Raw genomic sequence first — 19,907 nt, forward strand, 5'->3', positions numbered from 1 at the left:
TGTATAGTCACTTACTTTACTGCCCGCAACCAGCCTTCCAGAGCCTTAGTAACACAATCTACAAAATCAGTCCTGTCCTGAGTCTGTGTCTATTGGGTATCTCTGAACAGCAACCTGTACTGCTCAGTGGTTAGGCCAAACCCATCTATCAGAGCACTCTTCAGGACATAGTAGTTGTCAGCATCTTCTCTTACAGTGAGGAGCTTGTCTCTTCCTTTGTCTGCAAAGGAGAGCCACAAGATTGCTGCCCACTGAATTTGGGGTACCTGCTGTACTTTGCAAGCCCTCTCCAAAGCAGTTATCCATTTGTGGATGTCATTCCCAATCTGATAAGGATCAACAATCTTGTTCAGGTTTCTATGGTCATGAGACCTTTCCCTACCACTAGGGTTGTTGCTGCCACCAGTGGGCTCTAGCTCACACATTTTTTTCTCTCTTTCAAGAGCTAGGGTCTCTTTTGCAAGGGCAATTTCTTGCCTCTTGATCCTCAGCATGACCTCTTTTATTCTAGCTTTATGCTCTCTCCTCTGTGGGGAAGTCATCCTCCTCTGAGCAGAGGCACTGGACCCAACTGAGGAATCAGAATGATCAGAACCACTGGAAAGTGATCTGCGCCTTCTGTTTCCACTATTAGGCATATTTGGAAGGTTAGAGGGGGCCTACCTTGGCCCTCTTCACCTCCAGATAGTCCTGAGTTGCCCAGGTCAGGTTCATCAACCTCATCCTGTTCAGCGTCCACTTCATCATCAGAGACCAATGGATCCTCCCCAGTTGTATTCTCTTCTGTTGAGGGATGGCCCCCTCTCTACTACCTTGGCTACATGGTCTGTTGCATTCTCTGCATCATGAGCCACCAATATATCTACCAGGTGGTTAAAAGTCTGACTCTGTCCTTGTCTCAGTCTTCTGACCACACACACGCTTCTCAGTTCCTGAAAAGAGAATGTGTTATACTTAGAAGGCAACCTTTGGTTGTCTTCTTTCAGAGGTCCACTAGGCCCTGCTTCCAAGGACATGACTAGTGTGGTGTGGTGTGTGCACCTACCTACACTACTTGTTTTCCTACTAGAACCTCTCTAGGAGTTGCAGTCAGGGTGTGCTAAGCCCTTACCACCTACAACTGCTAAGTTCAGTAGAACTTATGTATATATAAGACTTGATTTATATGTACCTACAGGTACCTTGATATGATCTTTCAGATGATATATCGAGATTATTTGGTAAAACAATGCAAGCTCTTATCCCATCCGCTGCACACCAATGTGAGAAGTTAGCCTGGCATATGATGTCCACTAGTTCTAGTGGGCACCTTGCACCAGTCTAATCGACCCTTATTGATGGTGGTTGCAAAATCAACCTTATAGAATGCTATCCTAGGGGTAGCAATGGCCAGCAGTCATTAGGCTAAGACTTCAGTGGGCGAGTTAAGCAAGTTGTTTTACCAATTATAATCCCTTGAGTACCAAATGAAAGGACACACACATGATATATATCAAATATATATGTATTTACTCTAAACACAACCCCTCTGCACTCTTTATGAGGTCAGTGGTAAAAATACAATACAAGTCTCACAATTAATATACGAAAAGTTGCACGGTATACGTTATGCCCTAGAGGCCTCACAAACCATATACTAAGAAAGTGGTATAAGAACCACAAGAGAATTAGAAAGCAGGTCTGGGGCCTGTGGAATCGCTGGGGCTACTCTAATCGACCAAAGGTTAGGAAGTAGGAGGCCCACGGGAGCCGCGTGCAGTGTCTAAGCACAGGTGCTGGTTACCATTGACTTTCTATGGAGATCGTAAAAGTTACAAATATACAATTTAAGGACACTTCTGGATGGACTAGGATCGAACCCTTTTAAACTAGAACACTTCGAGAGTCAAGACCCACTGGTGCACCAAAGTACTAGTGTTACCCCACCCAGGGAAGCCAGGTGCATAGGTGTCTTTTCGTTTCGGGTTTCTTCGTCGTTTTCTATGGAGAGCTGCAAAGAAGTGCTGCAGGCGACCAGAGGAAAAGTGTCCGGGAGGATCCAAGGGTGGATCGAAGATCTGAAGAACCTGAAAGCAGAAGGGACAGAGTCTGGTTCACTAGCCAGTGACCAGGAAGGAACCAGGCGATGTCGGGTGATTTCAGGGGAAGTAGTCGAACTTGTCTCTTCAGCCACGAGGTCCAGGAGGCATTGACGATGACCAGGCGCTGGATTGGAGCTGTCCCATGATGGATCTAGTTGACTGCGGTGTCGGTATCCGGATTGAACCCAACAAGCCTTGGCAACCGCAACCCACGCAGGATGTCGAGATTGGCACTGTTGCAGACCAGCAAGGTCTGTGGTGCTTCTCCTTTGCAGAGAAGCTGGGGCAAGCCTGGGGAAACCAGGAAAGTGAGTTAGTTTTAAAATGGAGTCTTCAGGGGGCTTACTAGCCAATGGACTAGGAACTGGGAAGACATTTTGAGCTCAAATGCAAAAGCGGGGCCCACGGAACACTCACGGAGTGTGGGCTTTGGTGCAAATGGTGCTCGGGGTTGGGGCTTCAAGCACCTCAAAGCACAACTTTGAGATACCTCGTTGAAGGAGTGCAGCTTGCAAAATGCAGGATGTCCAGGAGTTGCGGTCCCACGTCTCTAGTGTCCGCCACGTGTCTCAGCTTTGCTGTGGATATGGGTCGGGTCGAAGATGTCTGGAAGTCCAGGTCCTGTGCCGCAGATTGTTTGGGATCCGGCGGGAGCCTCGAAAATGCAGACCGGCAAAGTTGAAGTTGGTGCCTGTTTGAACAGGGTGGTCCCTCCTTGACCACAAGGGAGATATCTTCCATCTTGCAGTCAGAGTTGAACGTCGAAGGTCAAGGATATGTCTTTCAAAGATTCGTCCAGGGTAATCTAAAGTTCTAGGGACACAGCTCCTATACTTATACTAAGGATGGGGGCTGTACTTCCTGGCTAGGTCCCTCCCATGGGTGGACCTGAGAAGGGGGTGGTTACAACCCTTTCCCTTTGTCCAGTTTCGCGCCAGAGCTGGGGCTGAGTGCCCCAGCAACTGGTTTGAACCGGGCTATGCATGGAGCACCTTGTGTGCCCCAGGCAGTGTCTGTAAAGCATTCACTGAATGCAGCCCTCCTGACCCAATACACAAAACCCTGTCTGGGGAGGTGCCAGCACCTCCCTGGACAGGAAACCTATTGTCCAGGCCTCCCCTGCTGGAGTTTCATCCAGCAACAGGAGGTAAGACTCGTGTCTGTGGCAGCAGCATCTATTTTGTGATGCTGAGGCTCTGTGCAACTTTAACCGGGTAAAGCAGTAACTACATGTCTTCTCCCTCTAGAAGGGTGGAATGCTACCCCCACCGCCAGGACTGGTGGGGGGGGGGGTAGTATTCCAAAGTGTTTGACACCTTACACAACATGTTTTGATAAAGCCAAACCAAAGTTAGCATTAACCGCAAGGATTATAATGCACTTAAGAGTATATGGTATGGCTACATCATAGAACAGCTATAAGGAGATGGTTCGGAGAGCTGTAGAGGGGCTCAGCTCATGCTAGGGCACCCTCTCACATAAAACCAAGCACTCTGCCTCCAGGATTGTCGAGGCCTACCATAGGAGTGACCTCTAGGTGTATTTGTGTCTATATGTATAGGTAGATATAGGGATACTATATCTAAGTAAGGGGTGATTATACCACCTTACCCAGGCTGTGTGAACAGACCTGTGGTGTCAGTTTGGAAGGCAAATCAGGGGTGGCACAATACATGCTGCAGCCCCTGGTAGGCCTAAGGTGCACCTATGCCCTGGGTACCTATGGTACACTATACAGGGGCTCACAAGGGTGACCCAGTAACCACTCTGGTATGTACCTAAAGTACATGGTATCAATTTAGAGAGAGAACAGCTGGGCTGTGGGTCTGATTAGCAGGCCCACTGCCACAGTAAAGTCGAAAAACCAGAGAATCACAGCAAAAAGTGGGGGTGACCATAGGAAGCAGACCCTACTCTCCTACACGAATATCACGGGCTTCCACCCTTCTTCACCCAAAATGCATTGGGGGTCTATATACAAGTCGTGATCTGTAACAGTTTTATGTGTTGAGAAATCATTCTAATCCAAAATTAATGTGATGTCACATTGGTTGGACAATAATGCACCATGTAGTGTATATCAATGTGTTTATGTGTTAATGAACAATTTTGAAACCATCAAAAATGTGGTGTGCACAGTTGACTGCAAAAAAGTATTGAATACATTAGCCTACAGGTTCCCCCAGTAGTGTGCTTCATTTCTAGAGCACCTTTAAGTGAATTAGGGTGGAAGACATATAGTAACGGGGTTGGGCAGGCTCTGTCATGAAGCAGCACCCACAATTTGTTTAAAAGGTATACAGGGATCACAGTGGAGTGCAGGATAATTCCTTAATTATAAAATTTACATACACATAGATTTCACCCCGCACCCCTATCAAAACATGTCTTTTGAAAATATAGCTCACATTATGGCCGACCAGGCAGAAAGCTAAGCATGTACCACACAAGAAGCATCAACGATTTACTCACTCATTGAGGAAGTTAGGTCATTGTGTTACAAAATGGTAATTTTTTTTAGTCGCCTCTGAAGCCTCTGAAGCCTTTGAAGAAGGGTGTAATCACCCAAAATGCAATGGGATCTACATACTAGTTGTGCTCTGTAACAGTGTTATGTGTTGAGAAATCATTCTAATCCAAAATGAATGTGATGTAACATTGGTTGTAATATAATGTACCATGTACTGTATTACAGTTTGTTTATGTGTTAATGAACAATTTTGAAACCATAAAAAATGTGGTGTGTACAGTTGATTGCAACTGCAAACATTTATTGAATATATTAGCCTATCGCCAGCAGCGGTCCGTGCAGGTAAGAGCGGTGGGGCCAGGTTGGGGGGCGGGGGTTTTGACAGATGACGCAGAGGGAAAACTAATTATTTATTTAATTTTCCTTTGTGGTTGCCTGTCAAAACCCTCCCCCAACCCGACCCTAACGCCCTACCGCTCTTATCTGCATGGACCGCAGCTGCCTACGGGCTCTCCCAGTAGTCTGGTTCATTTCTAGAGCAACTTTAGGTGAACTATGGTGGCAGATCTTAAGAAACTTGCCACATTGTTACTCAATAATTTCCAGTGACGATTTACAGTTGCAAACAAGCTACTAGTCTTGAGACATCCTCCTGCCCTCCCGAGGAGAGGTGTGAATGACAACCAGGAAAAGGACTGCCTTTGTAAGAGGTGTGACTTCCTCCTGGCATGATGGCCAAACAGGGTTCGATGCCAAAAGGCGAGTTTCAAAGGGGAGGCCGTCTTTGAAGAGCAAATGGTAGTCACACACATAAGGGGCTACTCTTTTCTTTTAACAGACAGACTGTCGTTGTGGACAAGGAGGGGGAAGCCATTGCCAAACCAGTTTTCTGTGGGCAAGTAGTCTCCAGCTACCACACCTCTTGGATGGGCTAGGGAGCACCAAATGCCAAGGGAAGGGTTCTGCCATGTTGGGAATGGGCAGAATTGTGCATTCTGGACTAGATAGATATGCCATTTCACAGGGAGTCATCACTAGACAGGAGGGGACCTGGTAGCCCATTGGCTAGTAGTTGCAGCATGCCCAAAGCACCCCTGGCACCCAGACATCAGCTCAAGCCTGTATTTGAGAGAGGACCAAAGGACTGCCCTGCTATTCCCTGGACCCAGCAAAGACAGATTGCGCCAAAGACTGGACTGCACCTGCTGAACCTTGGGCTACGAAAGAGAGGACTGGGCCTGTGGTGTTCCCCTATATTAAAAGTCATCCCTAAGCCGCAGAGAGACCCGAGAAGGTGACATCAAGAGCCAGGTGGTTGCCTCTCTAGTACAGCCAGAAGGCAATAAAACCTGAATAAGCCTGACTTGGCAGGTTGATAGCGAGGAACGCCTGATCACCGTTGGCTTCCGAAGATCAGTCTGGGAGATCAAGTCTCATCCCTCAAAAGTTGCACTCAAGTCTGTTAGACCCGGTAGTGTCAGTGGAGTGCAGTTTGGCTTCCCAGAAGGGAAGTTACTGCCAGTTACAGGTAACCACTGGTTTTGCTGTAACTGGATTCAACTGTTTTTTTTTTGCTGGACTGCATCCAGAATTTGAGGGACATTTACCCCTATGGCCAAAGTCACTCAACTGTGTTCATGATCTGAGGGGTGACTCCAGGGAAACCCATGACACTGGCTAGTATCCTCAGCATCCTTGAGCATCTTCAGCATCCTGCATCCCTTGTATCAGGACCACTCCAATAAAGTCCATGGCGGGTCACCCATAGAGCCTGGAACTGGACCAGAGACTGCTTTGACTGTGAGTTAACTGTTTCACTTGACCTTATTGGTGTCTAAACTGGCTCCTGCAGGAGTTGGTCACTCCAAGATTGCCTCTGCAGCCATTTTCAAGTTGCTTGTCGTGGCTAACCCTAATTAAAAATGTTTATCTCTGGAACCCTCCAGTGGGATTTTGTCATTGAGATTTCAATTTAGAGATAAAAATACAACTTATTATAAATTGGTGTCTGATTTTTATTGTGTTGTGTTTTCTTCTTATTCAACTGTTTTGTTGTTGTAAATGCTTTACACTTGTTCCTTTGAAAAAGGTTGATTTCTCTGAGCCAGTTACCGAGGACTGAGCTAATGTTTTACAAACAAACCTGTTTGGACCTGATACGGAATGTGACTTTATTACATGGTGAGGTTGCACAACAAACCACTTTCCTACAGTTATACTACACAAAATGTCAATGACCTAGCATGTTAATACCATAACACTGGGTCAGCAATCAACTTTACTACATCTTACAATGAAATGTTGCTCTTAGGAGGAATTGATGGTACTATAGCCAGTGAGAGGTGAGAGCAATAATATGATGGTTTTGGTTAATCATTGTTTAAAAGAGGCAACAATGTTAGCACGTCTTTAGTGAGTGCATACCCCTAAAGCAGTATGAAGAATTTGACTCATCGTAAAGAAGATTACCTGAAAGTAACTGAGTCACTTTCTCCCCTAAATGTATTCAGCTGCACTGGTAAGCTGGGGATTTTAAAATGGATCACACCCTGTGCCTGGAATCACACACTGGCTTCATGCACTGCATTGCTCACCCAGTTTTCCTGCTTTCTGTACATTGCCACGTACACAGAGAGCTAGCCACTGGCACCTCAATTACACACTCACCTGCTGATGGGGGTATGGCTTGGGATGATTTGGAGTAGAGAATACCCCTTTCAGACTGGTTAGAGATCCCCCGCATTCTGCTGAGAGAAACACACTTGGTTAGGCCTGAGCCACACACGCATCCCCTACATAGAACTGATACACTCTCTGTGGTACAGAATTCCTGCCGTGAGACATAAGGTTTACACAAAGGGATCAGGATTGACAATGTGTGGATTTGGCTCTGGCTGGAAAGGTCTGTACTTAGCAGGGTGGAGTATTCAGTCACAATTGGGTTGTTTGGGCTTAAGTCTGAGGGGTTTCTAGGCTGGCTCAACTTGGTTCTGTTGGTGGTCTAGTCAGTGTTACCTTAGAATAGGGGCCTGACTGTGCTGTCTTGGCTCTGCTGAGGATCTAAGCAGGTGACCTTATCCCAGGGTATGATCTAGGCAGGGTGGCCTTGGCTCTGTTGGGGACTTTGGATAGTGACCATTGCTCCAGTGGATCTGATCTGGGTTGGCATACCTCTTGTGGGGACTGTCAAGTGCCTGGGAAGTGTCTGCTTGGCTCCACTGATGGTGTAGGCAGGTTGGCCTTGCCTCTTTTTAACCTCCACAGGATGGCTATGCTGTTGGCAAAAATCTAGACAGTGTATGGCTAAGCATAGAGTCTAAGCACACTGACCTTAACTCTGCTGGGCCCTCAGCAGGGTCGCCTTGGCTCTGATAGGATACAGACAGAGTGCCCTTGGCTCAGGTGAGGGTCTAGGGAGGGAGGCCTTGCCTCTGCCAAGGATCCATTAAGTGAGGCCCTAATTCTACTGAGGGTCTAGTGAGATGACCTTGTTGCTGAAGAAGGTCTATGCAGGATGGGTTTAGGTCTGCTGAGGTTCTAGGTAAGGCAGCCTTGACTCACTGATGGACTGGGAAATTACACCTTGCCTCTTACAAGGATCTAGGAAGGGTGGCCTTGCCTCAAAATATGGTCTAGATCAGGGTTCTCCAAAGTCAGTCCTGGAGGGCCGGATCCATGCCAGATTTTTAGCATATCCCCATTTAGATAAATGCAGTTATCTTAAAAATCTGGCATGGATCTGGCCCTCCAGGACCTACTTTGGGGAACCCTGGTCTAGACAATGTGGTTTTAGTCCACTTGAGGTTCTTGTCAGGTTGGCCAAGACTTGTCCTTAACTCTGGTAAGAGTCTAGACATCTGGCTTTGGCTCTTCAGAAGGTTTAGACAGAATGGCCCTGCCTTTACCAAGGGCCTAGACACAGCCCTTTTAGCTATGGTGTTTCTAGTTGGGCGACCTTTGCTTTGTGAGGTTTTAGGCAGGGTGGCATTGGCGCTGCCTAGAGTCTAGGTAGGGTGGCCCTAGTGGTCGTGGAGTCTAGGCACAGAGGGTTTGGCACTGCAGAGGCTCTAGGCATGGTTCCTGTGGCTCTGCCTCTCTGAGATCCTAGAAAGTTTGGCTGTTCTGATAGGAGGCCTTTAGCTCTTCCAGCCATGTAGGCAGGAGGTCATATCACTGATGAGGGTCTAGTCAGGGTAACCCTGGCTCTGACGTAGGACAAATATGATGGGTTTAGCTCTGCTTATAGTCTAGTTGTGGTTAGAGAGTGGACAGGACTGGGGTGGCTCTGTTGTGTTTTTTGGGGAGTGTGGGGATTAGCTTGGTTGGTGATCTGGGCATGATGATCTAAGTTCTCGGGGGCCCTGGTCTCTGGAAGGGACTGTGCATGTCAGCTTGACTCAGCTGCACATGGGTCAAGGAGGCTGGCCTTAGCTCTGGTACATTCTGCGGCGAGTTTTTGTGTAAGGATGATTACCATGAGACACTTTAAGATTGTCTCTTTTGGATGCTTTGGCAGCCTGCTATTGGTCCTTGTGGGGGTAGGGCTCTAGACAACACTGTACATTGTGGGTTTGGCTCAGCTGATGGTCAAGGCAGGAATGCCTTCACTCTGCCAAGATCTAGGTAGGGTACCTTTGGCTCTTTTGAGCAGGTTGGCCCTAGTTATGATGGGGTTTTATGTATGTTTATTCCTCGGGCCAAGTCAGGGTGGCCTTTTCTCTCACAAAGGTCTATTCAGGGTACCCTTGGCTGTGCTGAGATGCCTTGCCACTTCTGAGCATCTTGGCAAGAGAAGGGTGAGTGTAACTCTGTAATGTCAAGGTAGGTTGGTCTTAGCTCCACAGAGGGCTTAGTAATGTTGGCCTTGGATGTGATGGGTCTATGCATGGTGGACATGTCTCTGTTTAGGGTCTAGTGAGTCTTACCTTTATGTTTTAGACTGCAGTTGGCCTCATCGCTCCTATCTTCACAATCATGGAAACCATCACAGATAACCCCCAGGATCAAACAGCGGCGATTGTCACAGAGGAACTCATCCCACGAACAACTCCCTACAGAGACAACGGGTCAAAAACAAATATTTGGGCATCACAGTCAAAGCCATTCAGCATGTGGTTTGAAACTCTCCCAGACTGCCAGAGACCCACCATGATTTGAGATCAGCCATATAGGTCTGAAATGAACAAACCCACGTCAGAGTGTGATCTTCACTCACAGCACCCCTTTTTTTTTAGAAAGACTACTCCATTTGAATCCAAAGTTACAATCTTTTGATGCTTATAATGCTGGAAGGTCCCAGAGAGTGGCAAGTCCAATCCTTGAAGGCTCCTTCTCCCATTTACTCTTTACTTGAACAACAACGTGTATCACTCCTCTACCCCGATTGTCTACAGTGCTCCATGGCTTTGTACACATAGGGTCTCAATATGCAAGTCTAATGCACAGATACATAGGGTTCCGGCCCTGTCTGTAGCCTGAGAAGGGAACATAGAAGGAAAGCCCGAATGGAGCGTGCCAAAATTCAAATCTATCTCACGTTCTTAGATTTATGAACGCAGAAATTCAAAAAGTGGTGTACTAATATCCTTTTTGGTCAAACAATGATATTACCATTGTGACCTGCATGCATGACCTCTGGAGATAATCCTCAATGTCAGCCTTGAGTCTAACATTATATATTTTTGCTCCCAAAGGGTGGAGCAGCAGAATATCAAGTTTAAAATATTGTGGTACAATATTACAGTACCTAGCACATATAGTTAAGTATAGATCTACTATTCTAATCTGCAGGTGTTTTGTAGCTGGCTACTATAGATCTTCAAGGTATGTAGATGTGGTGCTAAGATTAGCAAATCTATGCTTATCTGTATATACTTAACTTCACAATATTGTGGTAGTCGTTAGTCTAGCTTTCGTATTTTAATGCTCTATATTCTTACATGCAACTCACTAAAATCAACTGAAAACACTCAAAGATCAAAATTAGGCGCAGGATGAGGACTAGCAATACAGTTAGCTTGGACAACATCCATGGATGCATCACTCTCAGATCTGGTCTGTGACTATTGCATTAAATTCAAGAGAGAGGTTGAAGGCCATATTGGAGGAGAAACCAAGACAAAATTATTGTCTAACTGGAGACTATTCGGTTCTGTACATACAAGACACTAACTTTCATTGGGTGCAATGATGCGATACCGGGCCATGAACCCTGCGGCGCCTGTATTTTGGTCCGAAATAAATGTCACACGGAGGCGGCTGTAGTTGGTGTTGATTGTGGGTGGTGGAACTTTTCCGCAAAACCTGTGAAGTGGAAGGAAGATGCAGTGAAATCTCTCCAGAAAGACAAGCTAAAGAACAATGTGATTTTCTATAGTTATATCAAAATAGTCCTAGACATGCACAGGGATTATTTAATAATGCATAACATTTGAAGGTAAACACAATCCTTATCTTGAGTATTACAACAATCCTAGACAAATACACTGCTTACTTTGTGTATCACAACATTCCTAGACACACACTTTCCTTATTTAAGAAACCACAGCATTTAAGAAATCACAACATTCCTATATATGCACACTCCTCATTTTGGTATCTAACAACATTTATTTAGTGCACCCCCGACCTATGCTTAGCTTTGTTTGGGAGGGTCTTTGAAATAACTTCACCGACTCATGTACATCACCTCATGAGTGTTGGTTAATTGATAGCTAGGCCAGTATTTTCTCAAAATTGTTGTGCCACAGAATCACCTACACAGGAGGCATAGATTCAAAACATAAAGAAAACTATAAACCTGGAAGAGTTTTCTTTGTAATAAAACTATTCTACATTTCAAAAGATTTGTGGACCACTTACACAATTCACTGTGAATTAATGTAAAGGAATCAAATGCTCTTATCTATTGTGCCCAATCCCACTTTCAAATTATGGGTTAAATATATGTGTCAGTTATTACCGTTATGATGACCTCTATCAATCTGCCTCAGTTTAAAATAAACAACAACATCAAGACATGACGAGCTCCTTGGTCATCATCAGTATATCATCATGACAGGACAGGCCACCTTCTGATTTTCAGTATATCATAACTGATCTGCATACTGATCTTCAGTATGTCATAACCTTACAGTCACCTGCTCATCTTTAATATATTACTAGCAGCCCGGCCCAGCGTTGCCTGGGGCAGAAGGGGGCTGGGGGCAGCATTTCAGGCTTGCGTGCACTCCCGCCCCGGCCCCCGCCCGCCACGACATTGTCTGTGTCCCGTACAATGTTGTGGCGGGCGGGGGCCGGGGCGGGAGTGCACGCAAGCCTGAAATGCTGCCCCCAGACCCTGAGCCTTACTGCAGTTGTTCCGGCCCAACCTTCCGCACCGGCCCCCTCCCGTCCCGTGTCCCAGAGCCTTACCTGTGCCGCCGCTCCTCCCCGAGCTCCTCACTTCACCGCCGCTCCTCCTCGCAAGCCTGAAATGCTGCCTCCAGACCCTGAGCCTTACCGCAGTTGTTCCGGGCCAACCTCCCGTACCGGCTCCCTCCCGTCCCGTGTCCCATAGCCTTACCTGAGCCGCCGCTCCTCCCCGAGCTCCTCACTTCACTGCCGCTCCTCCTCGTCATCACGTACGTCGCGGCCAGCGCTACGTCGTGGCTGTCAGCGTCGCGGCCGGCGCTACTTTTAGGGCACTACTTTTTTTTTAAGTTATATTTTTAAATTTACGTTTTTTTTTTTCTATAGCCTATGTCCATCTGCACACCCTGAGGATTACAACAATGTATTGGGTGTGTGGATTGGCGCTGTGGTTCCCGAGTTTACCTTGCCAAAAGGTTTGTGTTCTCTCTTTATGATAGTAGTATAGATGACACAACTGGCTTCTTGCTGGTCCTTAGTATAGCATGGACATACCAGGCCATCTGATGATCTTCTGCATATTCTTAAACACCTGGACACTGGCCAATCTTCAGTATATCATGACATGAAAGCCTGCATGCTGACCTTCATTATATCAAGCCATCATGACACGACTGTCCGCCTGCTGATTATCTGTTTATCATAACTTGACTACACATTGATTTTGAATACATCATGACATATTTTGGCACCTAATGATCACCATTGTTGGAAAACCACAAACAGATCTCCTCTCTAAATCAGTAACTATATTTTCTGTACCTGCCGATCTCTTGGGAGGAGTTGACTCCCTGGGCTGTTATCACTTCCTCAGAGACCTCCACCCGGTCGAGGAGACAGACTCCGAACCCCTCCACACTCAACGTCTCGATCTTCAGCTGTATGACCTGCCCCTCGTCCGCCACGATTCGCCAAAGACAGTGCAAGTTTGGTGGGTAAGAGAAAGGGAAATTTGGTGAGCTGAAGGAGCCTTGGGGGCTCTGTAATGTGCCTCCACAAACTAAAAAAAACAGCAATAAAAACAAGCATCAGGAGTGGAGCAGCATAATTTAGGCTTCCCCCTTTTAATGAATGTAACCACGTGGTACATTCGACATTGATTATTTCACTTTCTGTATGTAAGTCATATTGTAATTTGCATTCATTTTGATTCTGAAAAGCTTAACTTAGCATAATGCCTCGACTGAAAATGTTTTATTTCAAATGTGTCCAGGTGTGTTAACTTTTCCTTCTGCAGGAGCGTTATCATGTTTCTAGTTAGTTAGAGAAAGATTTATTGTTTGTATTAGACGATTGATAGTGAGGCCTGCAGGGAGGAAGTTGGCAACAAACTCGGAGAAATAATGGTCAACGCGTACCAGTTTTAACGTATACCCGGATGGCGGGGTGCTCATGATTGACCGCTGAACTCCCAGTTTCGATGCAATGGGAAAATAAGAAGCATGTTGACTCCCCTCAGGTTCCACCTTTGGTTGGTTCTTGGTGGTGAGTAGGAGATGTGGATGTTTTGAAGCTAAATTATAGTTAATTGGTGTTTCCACAGTTAGTGAAACAGGCTTTCCCTTAACTCTGACAGGGAACACATCTCTCTGCTGGGCTTTTTCTGAATGTGAAGCTTCATGATTAACCCTTCTCTCATTTCTCCGAACTTCTACAGAAGTTTTATTCTGTGCTGACACCTTCTATGCTCCCTTGATATAGATCACTGTTAGCTGTTTTTGTTCTTAACTTATGTTTAGAATAGAAAAGAGATGTTTCCATGTGCAACACTTTATTGCGATAATCTGCTTTGTTTGCATTGTGGCTTTTACTATTCTTTATCTCATTTCATTATGATTTAAACTTACTGGCGCATGTTAGTCTTCAATCTATATTGCTGTATTTGGTGAATGTACTTTCACTCTGTATATATACTGGATGAATTAGTATCCTAAAATAAACTCATTTAATCAAATTATTGATTCTTGGTCCATATTGTGGAGTCGCATTGACATCACAAATTAGAAATGTATTTCTAATTTTTACTCCTTTACACCACTTTAAGTTGAATAACAAAGGCCCATACGGCTAAATAGGGAAACATATTTGATGACTTAATTAAAAGATTGAGGTGCAGGTACCCGCGTGCCATCAGATGTGAGCACGTCGGATGGTTAGTCACTGAAGCTAAAGGAACTAAAATACTCTCATATGAGATTGCCCAATCCAATCCAAACCCTAAGCCAATGTTCCAGTTTGGAGGATTGGCAGTATTCCAACGGTTCAGGAAATATTTGTAGCAGCAAAGGAGAGTGAGTATTCATAGGATGCAATGCATTTGTGTATGTCAAGCTTGCGTTTATGTGGCATAGTGTGATGGCATTCTAAATAGTTGTGTATAGGTATATGCACTTATTGTTGAGCAGTTGAATTTGTAAACTGAATAGTTGTAGCCAAATATCCCAGGACAAATAAGGATATACAGTGTTGTAATTTGTAGGCTAAGTTTTGTGGTGTCAGTAGTGAGTTAACATCAACTGCACAATCGAGAAAGGGACTATAACTTTGTTGTGAGATTACTAACACCTATTGGGGCAAGTGGATCCTGATGTACAAAGGGGAAACTGCATTAGTCGGGGTGATTTCCTCTGCTCGAGATTTCACCTGATTGTGTGTGAGTAAGCTGTAAAGTGTTACTGCGGACTATATCTTGTGTGATTGAATACTTTGAGTTCTTTAGTTGAGCAGACAAATGTTTTTACTGTGCTTCATTAGCGTTTCATTTATTATGCTTGCTTAGGGTGGTGGAAAAAGGTGTGCTCTTTGTAGTAAACAGAAAGAGGCTTCTTGATGGTTAATCCAGTTTATTCCAAGGAGACAGCTTACACAACCACCACGAACAGATGCAGAGCTGTAACTGATCTTAACAGAACATTACACTCCCAAGGATCCCTAAGAATCCCCAGGCAGTAAGAACCAAAACAATTCTGAATGGAACATAGGAAGGGAAGTACAAGGATAAAGGGAGAGTGAAGCACAGAATGGAATACTACACACCTTCCCCCCTAAAAAAAACAAAAAAAACAACAACAAAAAACTTAAAGGTAGTAATCATGCAACTTTACAGGAGTATGTTTTACACGAATGCTTTTCCTAAGAGAAGAAGTATCATCATTAGAAATCACATGACAAGGTATGGGAATATTTCCACTAACAGGGTCATTGACATGGCTAGAAGGTGGTTCAGTGATCAAGTTGCTATTGTCAGGCATGGATGGACTGCAATTACCAGGCACAGGAACAACACGATCAACAGACTGGTTCTCAGAGTCAAAAGAGTTAAACAAAGGAGAAAAAGATGCATCATTTTGATCGCACAAAGGCTTAGCAGTGGTACAATCATTGGAAGAGGATGGTGCAGAGTAGGGTTCTGCATTAGAAGAATTTGAACCTTTACACAGAGAAATCCTTCTAAAATTCCATATTTTTCCATCCTCAACTCTGACAGCCTTTGGAAATACTTCAATAACCTTGCAAGGGTCTGACCACTTATTCCACTTATTGTCAAAAGCTCTGCCTAATTTCACGCGGACGAAATCACCCACCCTGACTTTCTGACCGGAGCTTTTAGTGGACAGAAAATTGGCTTTCATTCTTTCCTGATATTTCAAAACTCTGTCCTTAACACAAGCAGGATCTACAGAAGGATCAACCGGTATCTTAACTTTCATCCACCAAGGCAAAAGTTTGGAACCAGGCTTTCTGCCTCTAAGCAATTCAAAGGGTGAAAACCCTGTAACAGAGTTGGGTGAGGTGCGGTAAGACAGTAAGGTGGAACGCAGAGTTTTTTTCCAGTCTAGATTGCTTTTAACAGCCAGCTGAATGGACTCTTTGATGACACGGTTAAAGCGTTCCGTCTGACCATTGGCTTGTGGATTATAGTTCGACACCCTTTTGTGCACGATCCCGCACCTCTGGATGAATGACAAAAATTCTTTGCTTATAAATTGCGGACCATTATCCAACACTATCTCCGCGGGAATTCCTTCCCTGCAGAAAACCTCATCAAGAAATTGAATAATTTGAGTGGAGCCAACTTTGTCGACAATTTTTAGTTCTGGCCACTTAGAAAAGTAATCGATAAGGACCAGACCAAACACATTTTGCTGGGAAAACAAGTTAAGAGGTCCAATTATGTCAATGCCCAATTTCTTCCAGGGGCAAGAGACGAATTCAATAGGAGAAGTGGCAACAGACAAGGGTTTAACGGTCTTGTCACTTTTGTCACAAGGGGAACATGAACGAACCCATTTGTCAACCATTCTGTCTACACCAGGCCACCAGTAGAACTCGCGTATGCGTCTTTTGGTGCCAGACATGCCCATATGGCCTTCATGGGCCATGGAAATAATTCTTTCTCTCAAAGAAGTGGGGGGAATGATTTTGTCGCCACGAAACACAAAACCTTGGTCAAACATGAGTTCGTCATTTACTTTGAAAAAAGAAAGAATGTCCCCAGATAAGTATCGCTCATGAGGCCAACCATATTGTAAGTGTCTGGTTAAAGAAGCAAGGTCAGAATCATTCGCCATAGCTTCCCTCCACTCAATTTCAGAGATGCTAGAAGAAACACCAGCTGGACCACAATCGTTGACATCATCGATATTAGAAACAACATCAGAATCATTGTACCAACTAACAGAAAAAATAGAATTGACTAAAGGCAACCTGGACATGCAGTCGGCGTGCACGTTTAACCGCCCAGGGACATATTCAACAGTACATTGAAATTCTTGCAATTTGGCTGCAAGACGTGCTAGGCGCGCTGTTAAGGTCCTGCCACCACCAGCTGCCAGCATATTGATTAGAGGCTTATGGTCGGTTCTTAAACAGAACCTGGTTCCCCAAAGAAATTGCCTAAAATGTTCAGAGGCCCAGGTGCAAGCTAGTAACTCTTTTTCAATTGTGGAGTAATTAAACTCAGCGCCCCGCAAGGTTCTTGAAGCATATGACACAACGTACTCTTCACCTTTGTCTTTTTGCATTAAGACTGAACCTAAGCCAACATTGCTCGCATCCACACACACTATGCATTCTTTTTCTAAATCAAAAGGTCTTAGGAAAGGAGCACTAATAATTTCTTGTTTAAGTAACTCAAAAGCATGCTGCTGATCGTTATTCCACAAAAACTTCGCATCCTTCTTCAATAACACCCTGAGAGGATGAACCTTGGAAGCATAATCTTTGACGAATTTACTATAAAATTCTGTGAGACCAAGAAAAGAAACAAGTTGATCTTTGTTCAAGGGAGCAGGGGCTTCGGATATACTCTTGATGTGGTTGAGTTTAGGTTTGATCCCCAGAGCTGAAATCTCATGGCCGAGGTATTCGACCTGACTTTGTCTGAATTTACATTTCGATAATTTAAGTGTGAGACCAAAATCTTGTACACTTTTTAAAACTTTAGCCAAATTTTTATCGTGCTCCTCAAAATTTTTTCCGTGTATTAGGATGTCGTCCTGGAAGGCGATTGCACCCTCACATCCTTCCAGAAGTGTCTTCATGAGGCGTTGGAAGACGGACGCTGCACTAGCTAGGCCGAAGGGCATACGACAGTACTGAAACAAACCCTCAGGTGTAATGAAAGTGGTTAAGAATTTAGAGTCTTCATGTAAAATTACCTGATGGTAAGCGCTGGTTAGATCTAGCGTGGAAAAAACACAGGCGCCAGAGAGAGTGGAAATGAGCTCGTGTATGATGGGTAAAGGATGTCTGTCAATCCAGATCTCCTTGTTTAAGCTGCGGAGATCTACACACAGACGAAGCTCACCGTTGCTTTTAAGGGATAAAACAACGGGTGAAACCCATGGGGATGACTCAACTGGTTCGATGATCTTTTTGGAAACTAAATCAGATAAAATTAACTTTAATTTATCGCGGTAGGCCAAGGGTACATTTCTGACCCTATGTCGGACAGGAACAGCTGATTCTTTAAGGATAATGCGGTGTTTGAAATTAGCGAAAACCCCCAAATTGTCATTAAAAATACATGGAAAATCTTTTTTTAGTTGGGAAATAAAGTCATTTTCCGGAGAAACCACATATACAGGAGGAGAGGCATTGGGATCAAGTTTGATTCCTAAGTCAAACTGATGGGGCCAGCATAAGATAGATGCTCCTTTCGAGGAGACGTAAACCTTCCCCCTGGTAGTTCTATCTTTAAACCTGATCTCTGCCCACATAAAACCTTCAAGGCCTATCTTCTTCCCTGTATACCCTCCAGGGTGTATGTCAGGTGGTAACAGTTCTTTTGAGGACCAAAACTTGTCGAAAACATCTTTGCCGATTATGGTGTACCAAGCACATGAGTCGATAAGCATGGAGATTTCTACACCATTAATAAGAATGATGTCACTAGGAAAACCTTTGCACTCGGTATCACCAACACACAACATCGTATTAATTTCAGAAGGTTGTTCACAGTCGTCATACTCTTCATGTGATAAAAAATTAACTTTCTGCGTGGATTTGCACATTTTTGTGAAATGACCTGACTTTTTGCATTTGACACAAATTTTGTTCCAAGCAGGACACCCTTTGTAATTTCCCACATGGTCATTGGCGCCACATCTATAACAAATTATAGGAGACCTTCTTTGGAAAGGTCTATTGTCTCTGCTAAAGTTGTCCCTTCTAGTGGTATTGGAGGTAGGTTTCCTGTAATTTGGAGGATTCCTGACTAATGAAACCTCCGGGATAGTTACTTTAGTTTTGATATCATGGCCTCTTATTTCGTTAACAAACAATTCCGATTGCTCAATACCTTTTGCAATGTTTAGGACAGCGTTAAGAGAGGACTCAGTGCCCATCCACAAACGTTCCTGTATCTTTTTACTTTTAGTACGCATCATGATTTGGTCCCTTAAAACTTGGTCAAAATCAATAGTTTCAAAGGAACAAGAACTAGCTAGGGTGCGTAGAGCAGCTACATATGTTTCTATGGATTCATCTTCTTTTTGAATTCTAGAATAGAATTTAAAACGTTCCATCACAGTATTGATTTTCCTTCCAAATCTGATGCTTAATTGCTTGACAACAACTTCAAAAACATTTACATCACCAGCACCAGTATTGTCAATAGGTGGTAGACTTTCCAATTCTTTAAGACCGGCACCACCTAGACAATTTTTTAGCAAGGCGAGTTTCCTTTTAGGAGAACAGCCGTCTTCTTCTACCACATCTACGTAAGCTAAAAAGGTTGGATACCAAAGATCCCATTCTACTTTGGGATCACCAGCCGAAGGTAGGAAATGTGTAGGTGAAATTATGTTGTTCGACATTTTTTCAAAATAGTATTAAAAACACCCAAAAGAAAGGAAAATAGAAATAAAAGTCACAGTTATTTGGCTGGATAAATTGTCAAAAAACACGGTATATAACAATAGCATCAAAGTTTGGGGTACCTTCTCTGTGAATAAAGATGTTCAATACAATTCCCTCGTAAGTGAAACCGCAACCAGGAAATAGATTACGAAACACAATGATCGAAGATACACAAATAACTGTGGTAAATATCGATGTGGTGTGGTTAAATTACATAAATAGTTGTGGCGTTACAAAGAATTAAAAAAAAACGGGACTCGGATCGGAGTCTGTTGCCATGATGATTCAAGATGGCCGCTGGAACGCAGCGCTGTACGTAGAAGGACGCTGTCTAATGACGCAGGTACACACGGAGGCAGCGTGTGAGGATGACGCGTCTGATCCAGGAGAATGGTGAAGGGATTCCGGCAGCGAGTGGAGCGCACGCGAAGATACAGGTGAGTCTCGTATGCTTTTGAAAGATGCACTTCAACAAAAAAGTCGTAGAAAATACCAATAATTCCACGAAAACACTAGCAGAAAGGGGAATTTCACACGGAAATAGATCAAAGTAAATATGAGATGAAGTTCTCCAGAATGTGAGC

The 19,907-nt window shown here is 44.3% G+C and overlaps 1 protein-coding gene across 2 annotated transcripts in view; it reads right to left on the bottom strand.

Moving 5' to 3' along the window:
• Positions 1 to 19,907, bottom strand: part of MFRP (membrane frizzled-related protein) — a 227,923-nt gene that overhangs the window by 87,181 nt on the left and 120,835 nt on the right. The window contains exons 5-8 of one of the 2 annotated variants that reach the window (XM_086958775.1): positions 12,724 to 12,961; positions 10,724 to 10,854; positions 9,477 to 9,602; positions 7,219 to 7,295 (exon numbers count right to left, since the gene is read on the bottom strand). In XM_086958775.1, coding sequence (XP_086814901.1) covers positions 7,219 to 7,295; positions 9,477 to 9,602; positions 10,724 to 10,854; positions 12,724 to 12,961 — 572 coding nt within the window. Of the gene's footprint in view, positions 1 to 7,218; positions 7,299 to 9,476; positions 9,603 to 10,723; positions 10,855 to 12,723; positions 12,962 to 19,907 lie in introns of both variants that reach the window. The other variant, XM_086958774.1, reaches the window with a different exon arrangement.

This window comes from Lissotriton vulgaris, chromosome 2_1 (genome assembly GCF_964263255.1).
Source record: "Lissotriton vulgaris chromosome 2_1, aLisVul1.2, whole genome shotgun sequence".
Taxonomy (NCBI): domain Eukaryota; kingdom Metazoa; phylum Chordata; class Amphibia; order Caudata; family Salamandridae; genus Lissotriton; species Lissotriton vulgaris.